Genomic DNA, 17266 nt, shown 5'->3' with positions numbered 1-17266 from the left:
TATTTGCAGTGCCTGGCGCAATGCAAATGTTATTAAATGAATGAGCATAAATATAATTGTATTTACACAATTTTTGGATCTTGGTATAGTAGAAGGATGTCAGTCCAGAGCTGAAAGCGTTCTTGCTCCGTCTCCATCACACATTTATTCTTTATGAGTCATTTTTTTCACCTGTAAAATGAGAAATGGGAAAGGGAATTTGAAAAAATGCTAGTGCACGATCATTAATATTCCTTCAAGCAATTTTTTGTAGTGTGGGATAAATGTTATGGTTGCTTTTAAACAGTAATAACTAAACATTACATATTGATATCCTAATTTTTTTTTCATTTAAGTGGTACATGATCAGCATTGTGCACATTTACAATCGATGGAGGAACAGTGAAATTCGGTGTTATGTTAATGGACAGCTGGTGTCCTACGGTGATATGGCTTGGCATGTTAACACAAATGATGTAAGTTTTTATTTATCTGTATTTTAATGTATTTGAGTGTTTGATCTATCACTGTTTATAGCATGAATTGAATAATAAAATAGTTTGGTAGAAACAATACTTTTACTTAGAAATTTTTTTCTATTAAGTGAACTCTTGGTTTAATTTAGTATAATTAAATTGCTAAAAGATATGATTAATGATACAAAAAAAGGACAATTGCTTGGCCAAATTATTAAGTATTAGGTCAAAAACATAAATGCACTATTCTATTCTTTTCAGAATCTCAAGCATTAAGAGTTGTGTCTTATACCTTATTTTGATGGGAAAGCAAGACCTTAAACAGAACGAATAAGTATAACATGTGACTATTATTTACTAGATAAATGGTGATAAATACTGTGGAGAAAAACTAAGTGGGAACAAATATAAAAGTGTAGGTATAGGGAAGGGAGAAGCCAGATGGTCCAGAGATGGTCTTAGTGAGAAGAGTGGAGGGAGAAAGCCATGTGAATATTTGGAGGAAATATCACATTCAGTGGAAGCAGTGAGTGCAAAAGCTTTGAGGCAGAAGTAGAAAGTTTATCTTGGTTTTTACATTTTTTTAAAGGTTTTTTTTTTTTTTAAAGACTCAAATAAAACAAAAATCAAAGAAGAATCTGTGATGAAACGAGTTAGAGATTGCAGAGTTTGAAATATTTACTGTCTGTTCCTTTACAGAAACAGTTTGCTTGTTCTGTCCTAGAAACTCATAGTTGGGTCACAGTCAATAAATATTTATGAGAATGATTTTTTTCAGAATTAGAATATTCACATGAAATTCTGCTTCCTATTTGCCCTCCAAAGGGGACAGTCTTTTCTATTGCAGAGTGATTTTGTTGACTGTCATGACTCTGTAGTCATATTTAAAAAGAGAAAGGGAGAAAAGACTGATTTTTCACTTATTTGCAATATTCCAAGAAATGGAGAGGCCTGGACAATAACACATATACACACATACATTATGCAGTCAGTTCTTAATTTCCTATACTTTTAATTAAAGATTGGGTATTTTATGAGGAGTGTCTTTCTTTCTACCTCATTCACAATTTTTTGGTTATTTTACTGAGGCACCAAAGGGATTCCATACATATATAATGTCTTGCTTATCATATTCCAGTGTAGAATAACCTGTGAGGTTGGGAGGACTGAACTGAACAGTGACTGCTTTCACTGGTCTGGATAGGTGGGGCCACGTATTAGGTGAGAATTAAGAAGTAGAGGTGGGAAGGGTCTTGTTAAGTGTGGTTTCTTAGGTGCTGAACTCCCCAGATGGAGAGCACTGTACCATCTGCTTTAGTCAGCAGATTTTGGTGATTATTGTTTATCTGATTCTGCATAGTTCCTACTCATGTAAGAGAAGGAAGTGATTTTTCTTTGTGTCCTTAACTTAGTGTAGAGAAATAGAGAAATGTATCCATAGTGGAGAAATTAGGTAGAACTTTTAAAATTCAGTCCAGTGTGTTTATGGTTAAATTTGGAATAGTCATTATGTTGATTCAGATGACTATCTATGGACAATTATAAATAATTACAGTTTTAAAATTTATTTTACTTTTGTAAATAAATAGTTATAAGCCCTTTTGCTTTTAACCATAGAACTTGGAGAGTTGGTCAGGTGATTATTGAGTAGATGGTTATTGTTTGTTTGCTTGCCCATAAATATGAAACATTTAACTGATTAACTTTCCCTAAAAAATCTTTAGTTGTTTTTTATTATTTAAATATTCCATAGAGTCTTAATTGTTGCTTTCTTCTGTTATTATTGTTATGCCTTATGGTATTCCTGACAATGAAGGCAGGTGTCCTTAAATATTTTGTCATTACAAAATAAAACATTTGATTTTTTTATGACTTTTTAAAACTAGAGCTATGACAAGTGCTTTCTCGGATCTTCAGAAACTGCTGATGCAAATAGGGTATTCTGTGGTCAACTTGGTGCCGTGTATGTGTTCAGTGAAGCCCTCAACCCTGCACAGATATTTGCAATTCATCAGTTAGGACCTGGATATAAGGTAGTAAAACCATCTTATTATAAATTCTATGGAAAGTTTTAGGTGTGAAATGTGATACAATATAATATATAGTGATAGACTTTCTTCAATGTGGTTTAAAAGTCATCTCTGTATTTTGGAACTGAGTTATTATTATATGTTTCATTTTGTTTCAAAGGTGCTTTTTCACTTTTTAAGTATTTTCCCTTCATGAACTTCTTTTATTCTTTAGAATGTTTTCTAATGTTGAAGCTGTGGCTTTTCTTGACATAATTCTGAAATAATAAATTTTATAAAGCCATATTGCTTAATGTGGTATTTGAAATCTCAAATTTTGAAATATATAAATTATATTATGAACAATTGAAATGTTAGAAATAACTCGAAAAGAATAGTTAATTATTTAGAAGGAAAATGATGTAAAATATTACATGTAGCTGAAATTATTCAGTTTTAGCTTCTATTCTTGTTTGTCCTTTGCAGTAGGCAAGGAAGTGGGTACAGTAGTGCATATCCTAATTTTGCAAAACTATTTAATGTGATTTATCATATTCTTCTGGTTTTTTGACTTTAAAAACAAAGATATATTTAAGCAAGATATTACGTTCACATATATGAATTAGTTCTTAATGAGCAGTACACCTGGCTGGGGAAATATGTGAGTTTTGTTTAAGTCACATTAGGAATTGTGATATCCCAAGCTGTTTGGAGCTGAGCGAGAATTCTAAAGTGTAAGTCAAAGTATTTGTATTTCTGAAGAAGCACGTGTCTTTCATGTAAGAGTTTTTTTTTTTTTTTTTTTAAATTACTGTTTAAATAATGTGAAGATTGTGTTATAGAAAAGGAGTACTAAACATTAAAAATATTTCTTCTTTGCCTTTGGATTTTTGGATTAACATTTCTTTTTAAATTTTTATGTTCTATATTGGACATATAAGTAACAGTTTGAATTTACCCTTATTAAAAGATATTTCTGTTCCCAATGATTTTAATAACCATAATAATATTGAATGACAATAGTGCTGTCATTTTTATGTCAAGGTGACAGTATTTACTACCATCTTTTTTCCATATCATTTTATTTGTTTTACTATCCCTAGAAATGAATTTACGCTTGTACAGCCACTTTTTCTTTCATGGGTCCTTTTATTGGGTTTGAGTCCTAGTTTGGCCATGTGTTGGCTTTGCATGGAAATGTTTCTGTAATTCAGATATTTGGGCTAATATGCAACTTGCCTTCCTTTCATACTTCTTTGCCTTGTTCCATATTAATATGTGAAGTTGCTTTCTTCAAGCACTAACAGAGTGATGTTAAGTAGAGTGACAAACCAATGAAATATAAATAAAGGTAGAAAATCAAGAAAATACAGATGTGCAAATCATAAATCCAGTATGATTGCTATAGTGAAATTTCAGAATTGGTGGGAGCTTCTTGGCAGCAAAAAGGAAAAAGGGTTAAACATAAGTAGTTATATAATTCTCCATTCAGAAAGGCGCAAACATTGTTCTGAACCACTTTGCAAACTTAGCAATTTGTCATATGGCTCTTTCTTATCACATTCTTTTATACCAACAGTGAAAATAAGTAGTAACTCTGTCACCTTGTTTGTACACAAGTACCCAAGTGATGAAGAATCTATTCCTTGAATCCTAACATAGACAATAGAGTACCTACATCAGAGTCAGAACTTTTAAAAGAAAATGGCTCTAAATTTTGAGCATTTCATGAAAATGTATTTCATTAAGATTTGAAAGTTCCCTGTCTGTAGGCATAGCCTGCTGGGCCCCTTATTGTTGATGGAGGTTGACTGTAAGTCCATGGGTGCATGTGTATTTTCTCAACTTGTAAATTTTAAAAGTACAATTACTATCAGGACAGGCATCTGCAAAAATTTTGTCATTAAAAAGTTATTTCTGGAAATTCAGAAAATGAAGGAAAGGTGCAGAGGATGCAAATGAATATCAGACTGTGTTATGACAGGGAAAAAGGCTGAGGTGGTTCACACATTATAGTCTCAATTTTCTTGGTAAAGTAGGAGGCAAGGTCACTTCCCGTCAATGAAGCGTTAGTGGGTTACAGTGGAATTTTTAAGGTATGTAGGACATATTAATTAGTTGAAATTTTACAAATGAACCTTACATCATTAGTTGTTATATAATAACACAGTATTTATATTTTTTGCCTCAGAATCTCTGGAGAAAAGAGACAGCATAAAAGAGTTGTATTGGTCAGACAGTATTGTCTGTGGTTCTGAGCTTAATGTAGATCGCATGTCAACATCTGGGCTTTAAAATAAATAAAATAAATTAATTCTCCCCCAAATAATGTCTTCAGAATATCTATACTGTGAAGCCTGTCTCAAGTGATTTTGACCTGTGGATCATGAGAGTGCTAAATAATTTTCTTTATGTGGTTTTGAGCAGTGTAACTTGTCAGTGAATATTTTGTATTTGGTTATCTTTGGTAAATGGCAAATGAGGAAAGATATCACTAATCAGTTAAATAACTCATTAGGTTTGGAAGAAATTTGTAAAATACAGACTTTCTCAGTGTAACTTTCTGTAGTATAGTAAAATTTACTCTGAGTTAAGTTGATTTTGGAGCTCCATTTGGTTGGAGTTATTGAATGTTTACAAGATTATGAAGTCATATATAAGGTGGCCTTTTGACATAAACTTGCAGAACAGATTTTAACAAAGTTTAGATATTTCATAATCATTACTGGAGATTTCTTAATTATCAAATAACCTATGTGTCAAGCAATTAGTCTTCATTGCTAGATATTTCAGTATTTAGTATTGTGTTCTGTCTTACATTCAAGAAAATGATAGCATCATGATGTTTTAACAGTTTATTATATTAGGATAAAAGCCTAACTGATAAGAGAAAATGTATAAAACAACCTCCAGAATGAGAAATCCACTTTGGAGATTTTCCAAAACTCGTATGGAAGGGAAAGCTCCTAAGAAACTGATATTCCCACAAATAACCGTGTAAAAACTCTGGACATCATGCTGAAAAAATCCACGTGAGGGCCTTCGTGACTGAATAAAAAGCAGGGATGTTTTAGAGGGGAGTCAAAACATGGAACAAGTGGTCAGCATGGGCTGAGTTTCTCATTTTTCTATTTTGATGTACCAACTTCCCAGCCAGAAAAATTAAGGTAACAAGCACTAGGGCAACCAGCACTACAGGGTGATTAATGGGCCCCCAGAAAAGAGGCAGTCGGAAAAGGGTCTGAATTCTATATTTTAAAAAAACACAGTTAAAATCTATGGCTGACCCATGAAACCATGTATGATCATGACAAACGGATAGTAGATTGTAAATAAGACTTCAGGAACTGAATTGAGATCTGAGACACCACACACAGAAGGCATGACAATTTGTAATTGTATCTAAACAAGAAAACGACCCCCCAAAACAAAATCATCTGGATTTTTTCAGAATATAGTCTCCCCAGGATAATATTCAAAATGTCCAGCATATCATCACAAATTACTCATCCTATGAAGAGCTAGGTAAATGTGACTTATTCTCAAGGGAAGAGAAAATCGGCACATGCCACCTCCAAGATAACATAGAATTGTTTAATTATCACATGAAGACTTTAAGGGACTTTTTATAACCAGCAGTGTAAAAAAATTTGCTTGTAATGAATTAACAGGTGGGAATTATCAACCACAAAATAAAAAAATCAAATGGGAAATTTGGAACTAAAAATATATATTTAAAGTAAAAAGAAATCCACTGTTTGCTTATTAGCAGAATGGACATGAACGAAAAACAAATGAACTTGGATATAGATTGAAACATTAGAAGAGAGATAGAAAAGATTGGGGGGAAAGAACTGAAGAGATTTATGGGACAGTCTTGAAATCTAATATGCAAAGTGATGAAATAAAAATTTACATTTGAAGGCAAGACAAGAAAAATTTAAACACAAGGTTTTTCTCTGCCCTTTGGACTCCTTTCTCCCTTCTGGTGTGCATTGTGCATCTGCATTATGCATTAACCAGACCTTCCCAATGCAGAAATACCTGCTCAACCATAAAGATCAGTTTTTCTCCTTCTATTGCCAGCCATATAACTCCTTAGAAGATAACAATCCTTTATCAATTCTGTAAGGAGTCATGATGACCCACTACTTGCCTTGTACATGCAGACATGTTTGGTGAACTTTATATACAATGCCAGTATATCATTTCCCTTAAAGATAGCAATTGGTGCAGAACAGACTGGAGATACTGGGCCACACCTAATAGAAGTTTTTAGCTTAAATACTTAGGACCTTATTAATGCTACTAGTTATAATACTTATATTCTGCCTATTTTACAAGATTATTGTTCCTTGTATTACCAAATGTGTTACTGAGCCTCAGATAAAATTAATGATTATTAGGTGACTTGAAATGATTGACCTAATATATAGTCATATGAGATCAATGATGGTAATAGTATAACTCTAGATATGGGAAAAAACAACAAGAGGGAACCATTTCCTGGACCATAACAGACTAGTGAAAGAGGAGGTCCACAGGCCTTTGGCTACTGTTAACAGGGCCTAGTCCAGTAACAGCACATTGGGTGGCCTGTCAACAAAATCCTCGCCTGACATGGGACTGAGTATTCTTAGTGCCATGGGACAAATTCGTTCAGAAATGCCTCCCAAACTGAAAAGGAAGGGATTGGAAAATAATGTTTCCCACCATCCAGTTCTACAAGAATCAAGTCGTTAGCCACTGCAGTTGCTGACTTTTAATACACCCTGAAAGGAGTTCAGGGCAGAGACCAGGAATGAGACACTCTGTGCTCTGGGGAAACTGGCAGAACTGGCCTTCAGATAGTTTGATATTTTCAGGAGAAGGTTTTATGAACCCAAACTCATACGTTTTCCCATACTTAGAAAAGCACTAAAATCATTAACTAAAAGTCTGTTCCTCATGACTAGCATCAGCCTTCTACTGAGATATGCGTTTGGTTGCATGTACCCTCTTCACCAAACTGTCATATATACTTGACCTTTCCCCCCTTTACCTTTTGGGAGCTGTTCTCAGAACTCACTAAGAGGCTGTCTCCTGGGTTATAATCCTCAAATTTGGCTTGAATAAAAATTTCCACGTCTTTCTCATATGATTATTGATTAACTTTTAATTGAAAAAAGTGTGAGAGAAGGGGGCAGAAAAAATATTTGAGGAAATAATAGTAGAAACTTTCCCAAATTTGTTGAAAAACTATTTATAGACTGAAGGAACTCAGCAAACTCCAAACAAAATAAATTTAAGGAGTACCACAGAAGGCATATTATAGTAAAACTGCAGAAAACCAAAGGAAAGAGAAAATCTTGAAAGCAAGCAGAGAAAAACTAGACATAAATAAGGTAAAGAATCATTTGAGTAACTGCACACTTCTCATTAGAAATCAGGGAAGCCATAGAGCTGGAGCAAAACCTGTCAACCCAGAATTTTTCATTCAGTGAATATATTCTTTAAGTTTTATAAATGAAAATTAAGATAATTTGTTGCTACCAGATGTACATTACAGACTGGAGAAGGAAAGTTGGATCATTAGGAATGAATGAAGACCATTAGGAATGCTAACTGTATGGGTAAAAATAAAATATCCTTTCTGTTATTTTCTTTAAAATAAACAAAACTGATTAAAGAAAACATTACTACACTGTCCTTTTGGTTTATAATGTATATAAATGTAATATATATGGCAACTCTAACAGTAGGTTCTGGGGAGGGGATATAAATGGAGCTATATGGTTGCAGACTTTCCATATTTTATAAAGTGTCTGTGATATAATGATATTGACTGAAATTCAATAGCCAAGACAAAAAAAAAATGACAAATTTTAAATCATTTTCTTTTTTTGAAATGTAAGTATTATTTAATTTCCCTACAGCCTATGCTGTAGACCTCTTTTTCAAATCAAAGGTAACATATATTCAATACATACTTAATAGAAAGGAAAAACAAAATAAATTAATGCAAGCCAATAGAGACTGAATATGAATAAGAATCATTCACTCTTTCAGTCATTCTTTCTTTTAGTAAATATTACTATTAAATATTGTTTTTTGGCATTGTTATTCTAGGTGTTCAGGGGTTAGGGATATGATAGTGAATAAAACAGACAGGAATCCCTGCTTTGACAGAGAAAGACAAATACTGTATTTTTTTACTTAATATGTGGAATCTAAAAAACAAATCAACAAATACACCAAAATAGAAACATATTCACAGATACAGAGAACAAACTAGTGATTGCTGGAGGAAAGATGGGAGGATGGGTGAAATATATCAAGGGGATTAAGAGATACACACTACCAGTTATAAAACAAGTCACATAGATGTAATGTACAGCCCAAGGAATATTATAAATAGTATTATAATAACTTTGTATAGTGTGTAATCTATAAAACTATTGAAGCAGTCACTAAACATAGTGACTAATATAAGTCACTATAAGTACATCTTATAATTATTATAAGTCACTGTATTATAAGTACACTATAAGTACATCTGAAAATAATATAAGTCAACTGTACTTCAATAAAAAAAAATTCCTGCCTTTATTGGGGGGAAAGAGGATGTACATTATCATGGGAGGAGACAGACAACAAAACAAAATAAAAATATATATATAATGTGCTAGATGGTGATAAGTACAATGTGAAAAATAAAGTAGATGAAAAACAGGGAAAGTGGTAGACTGCAGTTTAAAATAGAGTGATTAGAAGAGGTTTTACTAAAGACCTCAAGGAGATGAAGTTGATGCCAGCCACGTGCATCTGGGGAACAGCTTTCAGGGCAAATGGAAGGGCAAGTCTTAAGGGCATTGGTAGGCTCTGACTTGGTAGATTAAAAAACACTGTGACTGACTGTATTTCCTTGTGACTAGGATAGAGAGAGGCAGAGGGAGAGTAGTAGGAGATAAATTCAGGTATCAATTAAAGACTTGCAGATGATTGTTCTGACTTTGCTTTTTACTCTTGAGTGAGAGGGAAAGCCTTTGGAGAGTCTTGAGTGGATTGATCTGATATCAATATTAAAAGCATCAGTGGCAATAGAGAGACTAGTTAGAAGGCTATTGCAAATATTTAGGTGAAAGACAATGGTAGTTTAGACAAGGCTGATAGCAGTGGAAAGTAATGGGACTTGACTGGATTTTGATAAAGCATACCTAAACTAAAACTCTAAGAGGACAGCTTTTGGATGTATTTTGGAAGTAAAGTGAGTAGGATATTCTGTCACTATAAATATGGGGTAAAGGAGCAAGAGAGGATTCAAAGGTGACCCAGTGCTTGAATAACTGAATTGATGGATTTGTTATTTACTGAGATGGGAAAGACTTGGAAGGACTAAGTTTTGGGGAGGAAGATCAAGAGTTTGGCTTTTGACATGTTAAATTTGAAATGCCTATTAGACATCTAAATGGAGAAATGAGATAAGTCTGGAGCTTAGGAGAGAAGTGTAGTTTGGAGATAGAAGTTTAAAGTTGACAGGATATAGACAGGATTTAAAGCCCCAAGACTGGATTTAGGTACCAATAAAGTGAGTTGAGAGACAAAAGATGACTGAGTAATGAGTCTAAAGGAAGAGGAAATGATTAACTTTCAAATGCTGCTGACAGGTTGAGTAAATTGAGGACTGAAAAATGTCTACTGAATTTAGCAGCATGGAGGTCATGAGTAATCTTGATTATCACACCTTAGGCAATTAGTTGAAGTGGGAGGAAAAAAACTTTAATGAAGACAGTAGTGTCCAGAATTCAAAGAGAAGCATTAAATGTTTTTATAAATGAACGTATAGTTTAGTTTTGCTTGTTTCATTCTATAGTACAGGGGTCCCCAACCCCTGTGCCACAGACCGGAAGTGGTCTGTGGCCTGTTAGGAACCAGGCCACACAGCAGGAGGTGAGTGGTGGATGACCGAGCAAAGCTTCATCTGTATTTACAGCTGCTCCCCATTGCTTGCATTACTGCCTGAGCTCCGTCTCCTGTCAGATCAGTGGTGGCATTAGATTCTCATAGGAGCACGAACTGCTGTGAACTGCACATGCGAGGGATCTAGGCTGTGCACTCCTTATGAGACTCTAATGCCTGATGATTTGAGGTGGAGCTGAGGCAGTGATGCTAGTGCTGGGGAGTGGCTGCAAATACAGATTATCATCAGCAGAGAGGTTTGACTGCACAGAGACCATAATAAATCAGTTGCTTGCAGACTTATATCAAAACCCTATCAGTGAGTGGCAAGTGACAATTAAGCTGCATCTGGTGGCAGGTTTTATAGTGGCAAGTGAGTTGATGTACTTCAATTATACAGCTGCATCTGGTGGTGGGCTTTAAGTCAGAATCCGACACTTAATTTAGTCCACGCGTGGCCCGCCCATTATTTTATTTACCACTTCTGTGTGTGCCTCTTTCCTGCACTGTGCACTTGTCTCAGTCACAGTTTTGGTAAGCCCACAAGCTAACCCTAGCCAAAATGAGTAAAAATCAAACGTCGCCGGAGAGCTTCTTTGAAAAGGGAGAAAGACCCAATGATGAGAGAGCAGAAGACTCTAAGAATGCCAACAAAAAGAAAGCTGCATTTAAAAGAAAAAACCAAGAGTCCTACTTAAATTATGGGTTCATTGAAACAGGTGATTCACATTCTCCAAGCCCGCTTTGTATAATACATGGCGACTCTCTATCCAACAAATCCATGAAACCTTCAAAACTGCTTTGCCGCATGGAGACCAAGCACCCTGCATTAAAAGACAAGACTTTGGAGTTTTTCAAAAGAAAAAAACGTGAACATGAAGAACAGAAGCAATTACTGAAGGCCGCCACTTCATCAAATGTGTCTGCACTGAGAGCATCGTTCTTAGTGGCTAACCGCATTTCTAAAGCTAAGAAGCCCTTTACTGTTGGTGAAGAGTTGATCCTGCCTGCTGCTAAGGACATTTGTCGTGAACTTTTAGGAGAGGCTGCAGTTCAAAAGGTGGCACATGTTCCTCTTTCGGCTAGCACCGTAACTAGATGAATTGATGAAATAGCAGAGGATATTGAGGCACAATTTTTAGAGATGATTAATGAGTCACCATGGTACGCAATCCAGGTTGACGAGTCTACCGATGTTGACAAGGCAACAGTGCTTGTTTTTGTGCGATATATTTTTCAGGAGGATGTGCATGAGGATATGTTATGTGCACTTTTGTTGCCAACCAACACCACAGCTACAGAACTATTCAGTCTTTGAATGATTACATATCAGGAAAACTGAATTGGGCATTTTGTGTCAGTATATGCACGGACAGAGTGGCTGCCATGACTGGATGGCTTTCTGGTTTCACTACTTGGGTCAAAAGAGGTCGCTTCTGAATGTGTGTCTACCCACTGTGTCATCCATAGAGAAGTTCTGCCTAGACGAAAAATGTCGACTGAACTTAACAACATTTTGCAGGATGTGATTAAAATTATCAACCACATTAAGGCACATGGCCTTAACTCACGTCTGTTCGTGCAGCTCTGTGAGGAGATGGACGCAGAGCACACACATCTTCTCTTATACACAGAAGTGAGATGGCTTTCTAAAGGGAGATCCCTGGCCAGAGTTTTTGAGTTCCGAAAGCTGCTCCAGAGATTTGTTTTAGAAAAACAGTCACCACTGGCAGCACGTTTCAGTGACACAGAATGGGTCGCAAAACTTGGTTACTTGTATGACATATTCAACCTGCTCAACGAACTCAGTCTGTGACTTCAGGGGAGTACAGCAACTGTGTTCAAGTCAGTAGATAAAGTGGCTGCATTCAAAGCCAAACTGGAATTATGGGGGCAATGAGTGAACATTGGGATTTTTGACATGTTTCAAACATTAGCGGAGATTTTGAAATAGACTGAGCCAGGGCCTTTTCGCTCCCAGCTGGTGCATGATCACCTATCTCAGCTTTCAAGAGTTTGAGCATTACTTCCCAACCACAAAAGACCCCTGAACTGGGAAGGAGTAGATTCACTTATTCGTGAATAAGCCAGGTGAATCGACTTTGTCCATGCTAGAAGAGGATCAACTGCCTGATCCTTGGCAAATGACAGTGGCCTTAAAAATATGTTTGAGACGACTTCAAATCTCCATATGTCTGGATTAAAGTCAGGCAGAATATCCTGAGATTGCCACAAAAGCACTGAAAAGCCTGCTTGCATTTCCAACATCCTATCTTTGTGAAGCAGGGTTTTCTGCAGTGACAGCAAGCAGAATGAGATCACGGAGTAGACTGGATGTAAGCAACACACCTCGGGTGTCACTATCTCTAATCACCCCCAGATGGGACCATCTAGTTGCAAGAAAACAAGCTCCCACTGATTCTGCATTATGGTGAGTTGTATAATTATTTCATTATATATTACATGTTATAATAACAGAAATGAAGTGCACAATAAATGTAATGCTCTTGAATCATCCAGAAACCTCCTTCCCGCCGGTCTGTGGAAAAATTGTCTTCCACAAAACCAGTCCCTGGTGCCAAAAAGGTTGGGGACCGCTGCTATAGTATATTTCATACCAAGATGTTATCTCTTCTTTTGTGATACTCCACTCCATTTCCATCATTTTTTTCTTTTTGAGGAACTGTTTATATGTAGTTGGTTTTTTCTGGTCTCCTGATTATTTCCTTTTACTGTATCACACATATTTTTATGTCTAGTACATTTGTAAATAAAAATTTTATAGAAATAAAAGCCTCTGAGTAATATGTACTTAATGTGCCTTTGAAATATGGTTATATAAACAACTTGCTCTGTAAAAAAGGAAGCTTTATTTTTAAACTATAATATTTTAAATGATTTTCCTTTTTAGCTAGTTTCTTTTGGAAGATATATACATATTCAAAATATGCTACCATTTTTCAAGTTAATTGCATTTCTGTTTTGGAATTGCCTGCATGGTCAGTTTTTAAGTGACACAGGGAAACAGTTTCATTACTTTAGAACTAAACTGTATTTTTGATGAAAGATGGTTTTATGACACCTATTAATTCAGCAAGCATGGCTTCAAATCTTTTCTCTTTTTCCAAAATTAAATCAATCCCTTGGGGATGACAGTTCTCCTTCAAAAATATAACTTAAAATGCTGTAGAGTTCAGCTGGTAGTGGGAATGGAGAGCCGACCCCGGGGAGCCCTGAGTAGCACCCCCATCTCCCCAAGGAGCCACAGCTGCCTCAGCTGGCCCCAGTCACCATCACTACAACCGTAAGCATCCAGGCCGAGGCCCAGCCCAGCAGCACCATGGGGAGCAGTGGCCTCTGTGGCTTCACATCTGCAGCACCTGCCTGCAGGGACAAGAAACTCATCACAGTGAAGGTTTTTGGAACAGTAAAATGGTTCAGTGTAAGAAACGGATGTGATTTTTTCAATAGGAGTAACACCAAAGAAGATGTATTTGTATACCAGTCTGCCCTAAAGAAGAATAACTCCAGGAGGCACCTTTGCAGTGTAAGAGATGGAGAAACTTGGAGTTTGATGTTGCTGAAAGGAGAAAAGGGTGTGGAAGCAGTGAATGTTCCAGGCCCTGGTGGAGTTCTAGTGCCAGGCAGTAAATATGCAGCAGATGTAACCATGATAGATACCGTCCACATAATAGGGGTGCTCCACACAATTAACAGCAGAATGACCAGAATAATAAGAATGGAGAAAGAATGAGGGATCGGAGAGTGGTCCCAAAGGCCAGGCTCTATAGCAGGCCACTGTGCCCATCTTACTACGTGGAGACCCTACGGGTGTCGACCACAGTATTCCAACCCTACTGTGCAGGGAGAAGTGATGGAAGGTGCTGACAACCAGGGTGCAAGAGAGCAAGGTAGACCAGTGAGACAGAGTATGTAATGTGGTTTATAGACCACCATTCCACAAGGGCTTACTTCACCCAAGACAGCCTAGAGAGGACCACAATGAAGGAGCTAGGGAAAATCAAGGAGATGAGACTAAGGTCAGCAGTCACCTCAACGTTGTTAAGGATGTAGCTTCAATTACCAATGCAGACCCCCAGAAAACCCTAAAGTACAAGATGGCAAAGAGAAAAGCAGCAGATGCACCAGCTGAGAATTAGTCTTGCTGGAGGCTGAGTAAATGCACTTTTCCCATCTCTACCATCATCTGATTTAGCTATCCAACAAGAAGAAATGAATGTAAAGTTTCAGCAATAAGAAAAGAAGGAGAGTGGAGCTGAAGACCTCAAGTGCTTGCTCTTTGCCCCGTGACCAGATAGCTAGAAGTATTACCTGCACTACCTATGCAGGTTGGAGTTTTTACTATCTCTTTACTTAAAGACTCTTTGATGATGACAAACATTTTTTTTTTTAAGGCTGTTTTTTCTCAATACACCTTTAAACGTTTTTAAATTGTTTCATATTTGTTCAAGTTGAGATTTTAAGAAGCTTATTTTTAATTTATAATATAATAAAAGTTCACAACATGATTTTTTTTTTCAAAAAAGTCAGTAAACTGCAAGCACCTGTTAATAAAGGTCTTTAAAAAACCCTGTAGATTCTGAAAATAGTTTTTTTAAAAAAAATCCTAGATATAAGGAATATTTTGAGTAATAGAATATATGTGAGTAGTTCTAAGACGTTTCTTTTGCAAAATACACCACTCATTTGATCATACTTGTTTAGGTATATTTGCTTTAAAATATCAGGCGTATTACTTTATAGCTATACTATATTTAGAATGCTAGAATTTCAGTGAATGGCAAGAAAAGTGTTCTGTTTTTCCAAAGTTCTAGTTTTATTCCCCCAATGCAATGCCTTCAGCAGAGCCTTATTTTATTTTATTTTTTTCCGGTATGTGGGCCTCTCACTGTTGTGGCCTCTCCCGTTGGGGAGCACAGGCTCCGGATGCGCAGGCTCAACGGCCATGGCTCACGGGCCCAGCCGCTCCGCGGCATATGGGATCTTCCCGGACCGGGGCACGAACCCGTGTCCCCTGCATCGGCAGGCGGACTCTCAACCTCTGCGCCACCAGGGAAGCCCAGCAGAGCCTTATTTTATTACCCATATTCAAATAATTTTTACTCATTGGTCTTAAAATGGGTAATTCCTACTGGGTTTATCCAGTTAATATACATTTTCTATATACTAACAACTTTCTCCTCTAGCAGCTCTGACTAATAATGTACCTAATGACCACTGAGGGGGAATAATATAATCTTAATGCCACTTTCTCATTATTCAGAGATCTCCAATTTTTAAAGTGTCATTATAAACTTTTAGATTTAAACGTATTTGAGGTGTTTCAACCTATAGCAGTTACTATGTTTTTCTTTTAAAACTTCAAATTGCTCCAACTCTGGGTATCTCTTCTAGTTGGTCTCTTAGTCCATTTGACCTGACCCTGTAGTCTTTGATAGCTTCCTTGCTATTTCCTATGACGATGTTTCTGGCTCATCCTGAACATTTTGTTGTTTCAGTCCTGGAATCAGCCGGTACTCCAAGAATCTCTAGTCTCTATTAATGGGAAATTTAGGACTTGCTGTGTTTTATCTCGACCTCCTCTTAGTTAAATCTGTATCTCTTTTCTTCCCCATTGAGACATCTTGTTGGCAAGTACATGGAGGATGTTAGAATTAGAAAAGCCTATAATTACACATATAACTATCTAAGAACTACAGTACCAATACTACCCTACAGACATAATTACTGAAAACAGTTTGTTTTCCATATGCTCTCTCTGTTCTCCTTGCCATTTTTTAATTTCTGAGGTATAAATGTTATGGGCTGAATTGTGTTCCCCCAAAATTCATGTGTTGAAGTTCCAACTCACAATGTGGCTATATTTGGAGATAAGGTCTTTAAGGAGGTAAAGTGAAGTGAAGTCATTAGGGTGGGTCCTAATACAATATGAATGTTATAAGGAGAGGAAATTAGAACACAGACACACGCAGAAGACACACATGAAGATACAGGGAGGGGAAGTGGGTCATTTACAAGCCAAGGAGAGAGGCTTCAGAGTCCAACCCTGCTGACAGTTTGATCTTGGATTTCTAGCCTCCAGAATTGTGAGAAAATAAATTTCTGTTGTTTAAGCTACTTGGACTCTGGTACTTTGTTATGGCAGTCCTAGCAAACTAATACAAGGGATTAACTACATTGTGAATGCACGTAGTTATTACATATTATTCTCTCTTATTTTAACTCTTAGTAGTTTTAAAGTACTCATATATTTAAGGTTCATCACATTCCTTACATTGATGTGTTTTGCCTATCTAAAGCTTATTCTATAGTTTATTCTTCAGGAAGGACTCATGGGAAGAATGTTTTCTGAGAACTGCATTTCGGTATTAGTTTATCAGGGACCATTATGTTTGACAGCCATTTGCTTTGCTATAAAATCCTTGACTAACCTTTCTTTGTACATCTCAAATTTGTTACTAATTTTCTTCTGACTTAAAGTATTTTTGTTGAAAGTCTGATGACAGTTTAATATGCTTTCTATTGTAAGTCACTTGCTCTTTTTGCCCACATGTTCAAAGGATTTTGTTTAAATTCAGCAATTTTGCTAGATAGGTCTTAAATATTCTGAGTTGATTTCTCGTTTAAATGGTATGCACTTTCAGTATGCAGTCTTGTATCTTTTTATATTTCAAGGAATTTTTTATACTGTTCACTGTTTGTTCTATTTCCTTGCTTTGGTTTTCTTCAGAGACTTGACTATACATGTTTGATTTACTTTGCTTATCTTTAATATTTGTCACTTTATCTTGAATCTTCATCTTTTTTTTTCTTTCTCATTTTTCAAATTTAAAAATAAAGTGA

General features: G+C 36.1%; 1 protein-coding gene and 1 pseudogene across 5 annotated transcripts in view; both read left to right on the top strand.

The window, feature by feature from the left end:
* NBEA (neurobeachin) overlaps window positions 1-17266 on the top strand; it is a 629334-nt gene that overhangs the window by 74331 nt on the left and 537737 nt on the right. For all 5 annotated transcript variants that reach the window (XM_049701354.1, XM_033410053.2, XM_049701353.1 and 2 more), the window contains exons 7-8: window positions 336-455; window positions 2342-2488. In XM_049701354.1, coding sequence (XP_049557311.1) covers window positions 336-455; window positions 2342-2488 — 267 coding nt within the window. The remainder of the gene's footprint in view (window positions 1-335; window positions 456-2341; window positions 2489-17266) is intronic.
* Window positions 13728-14686, top strand: LOC117197609 (Y-box-binding protein 1-like; annotated as a pseudogene).

This window comes from Orcinus orca, chromosome 18 (genome assembly GCF_937001465.1).
Source record: "Orcinus orca chromosome 18, mOrcOrc1.1, whole genome shotgun sequence".
Classification (NCBI taxonomy): Eukaryota; Metazoa; Chordata; class Mammalia; order Artiodactyla; family Delphinidae; genus Orcinus; species Orcinus orca.
Note: the sequence above shows the minus strand (reverse complement) of the source record. Positions and strands in the feature narration are given on the sequence as shown.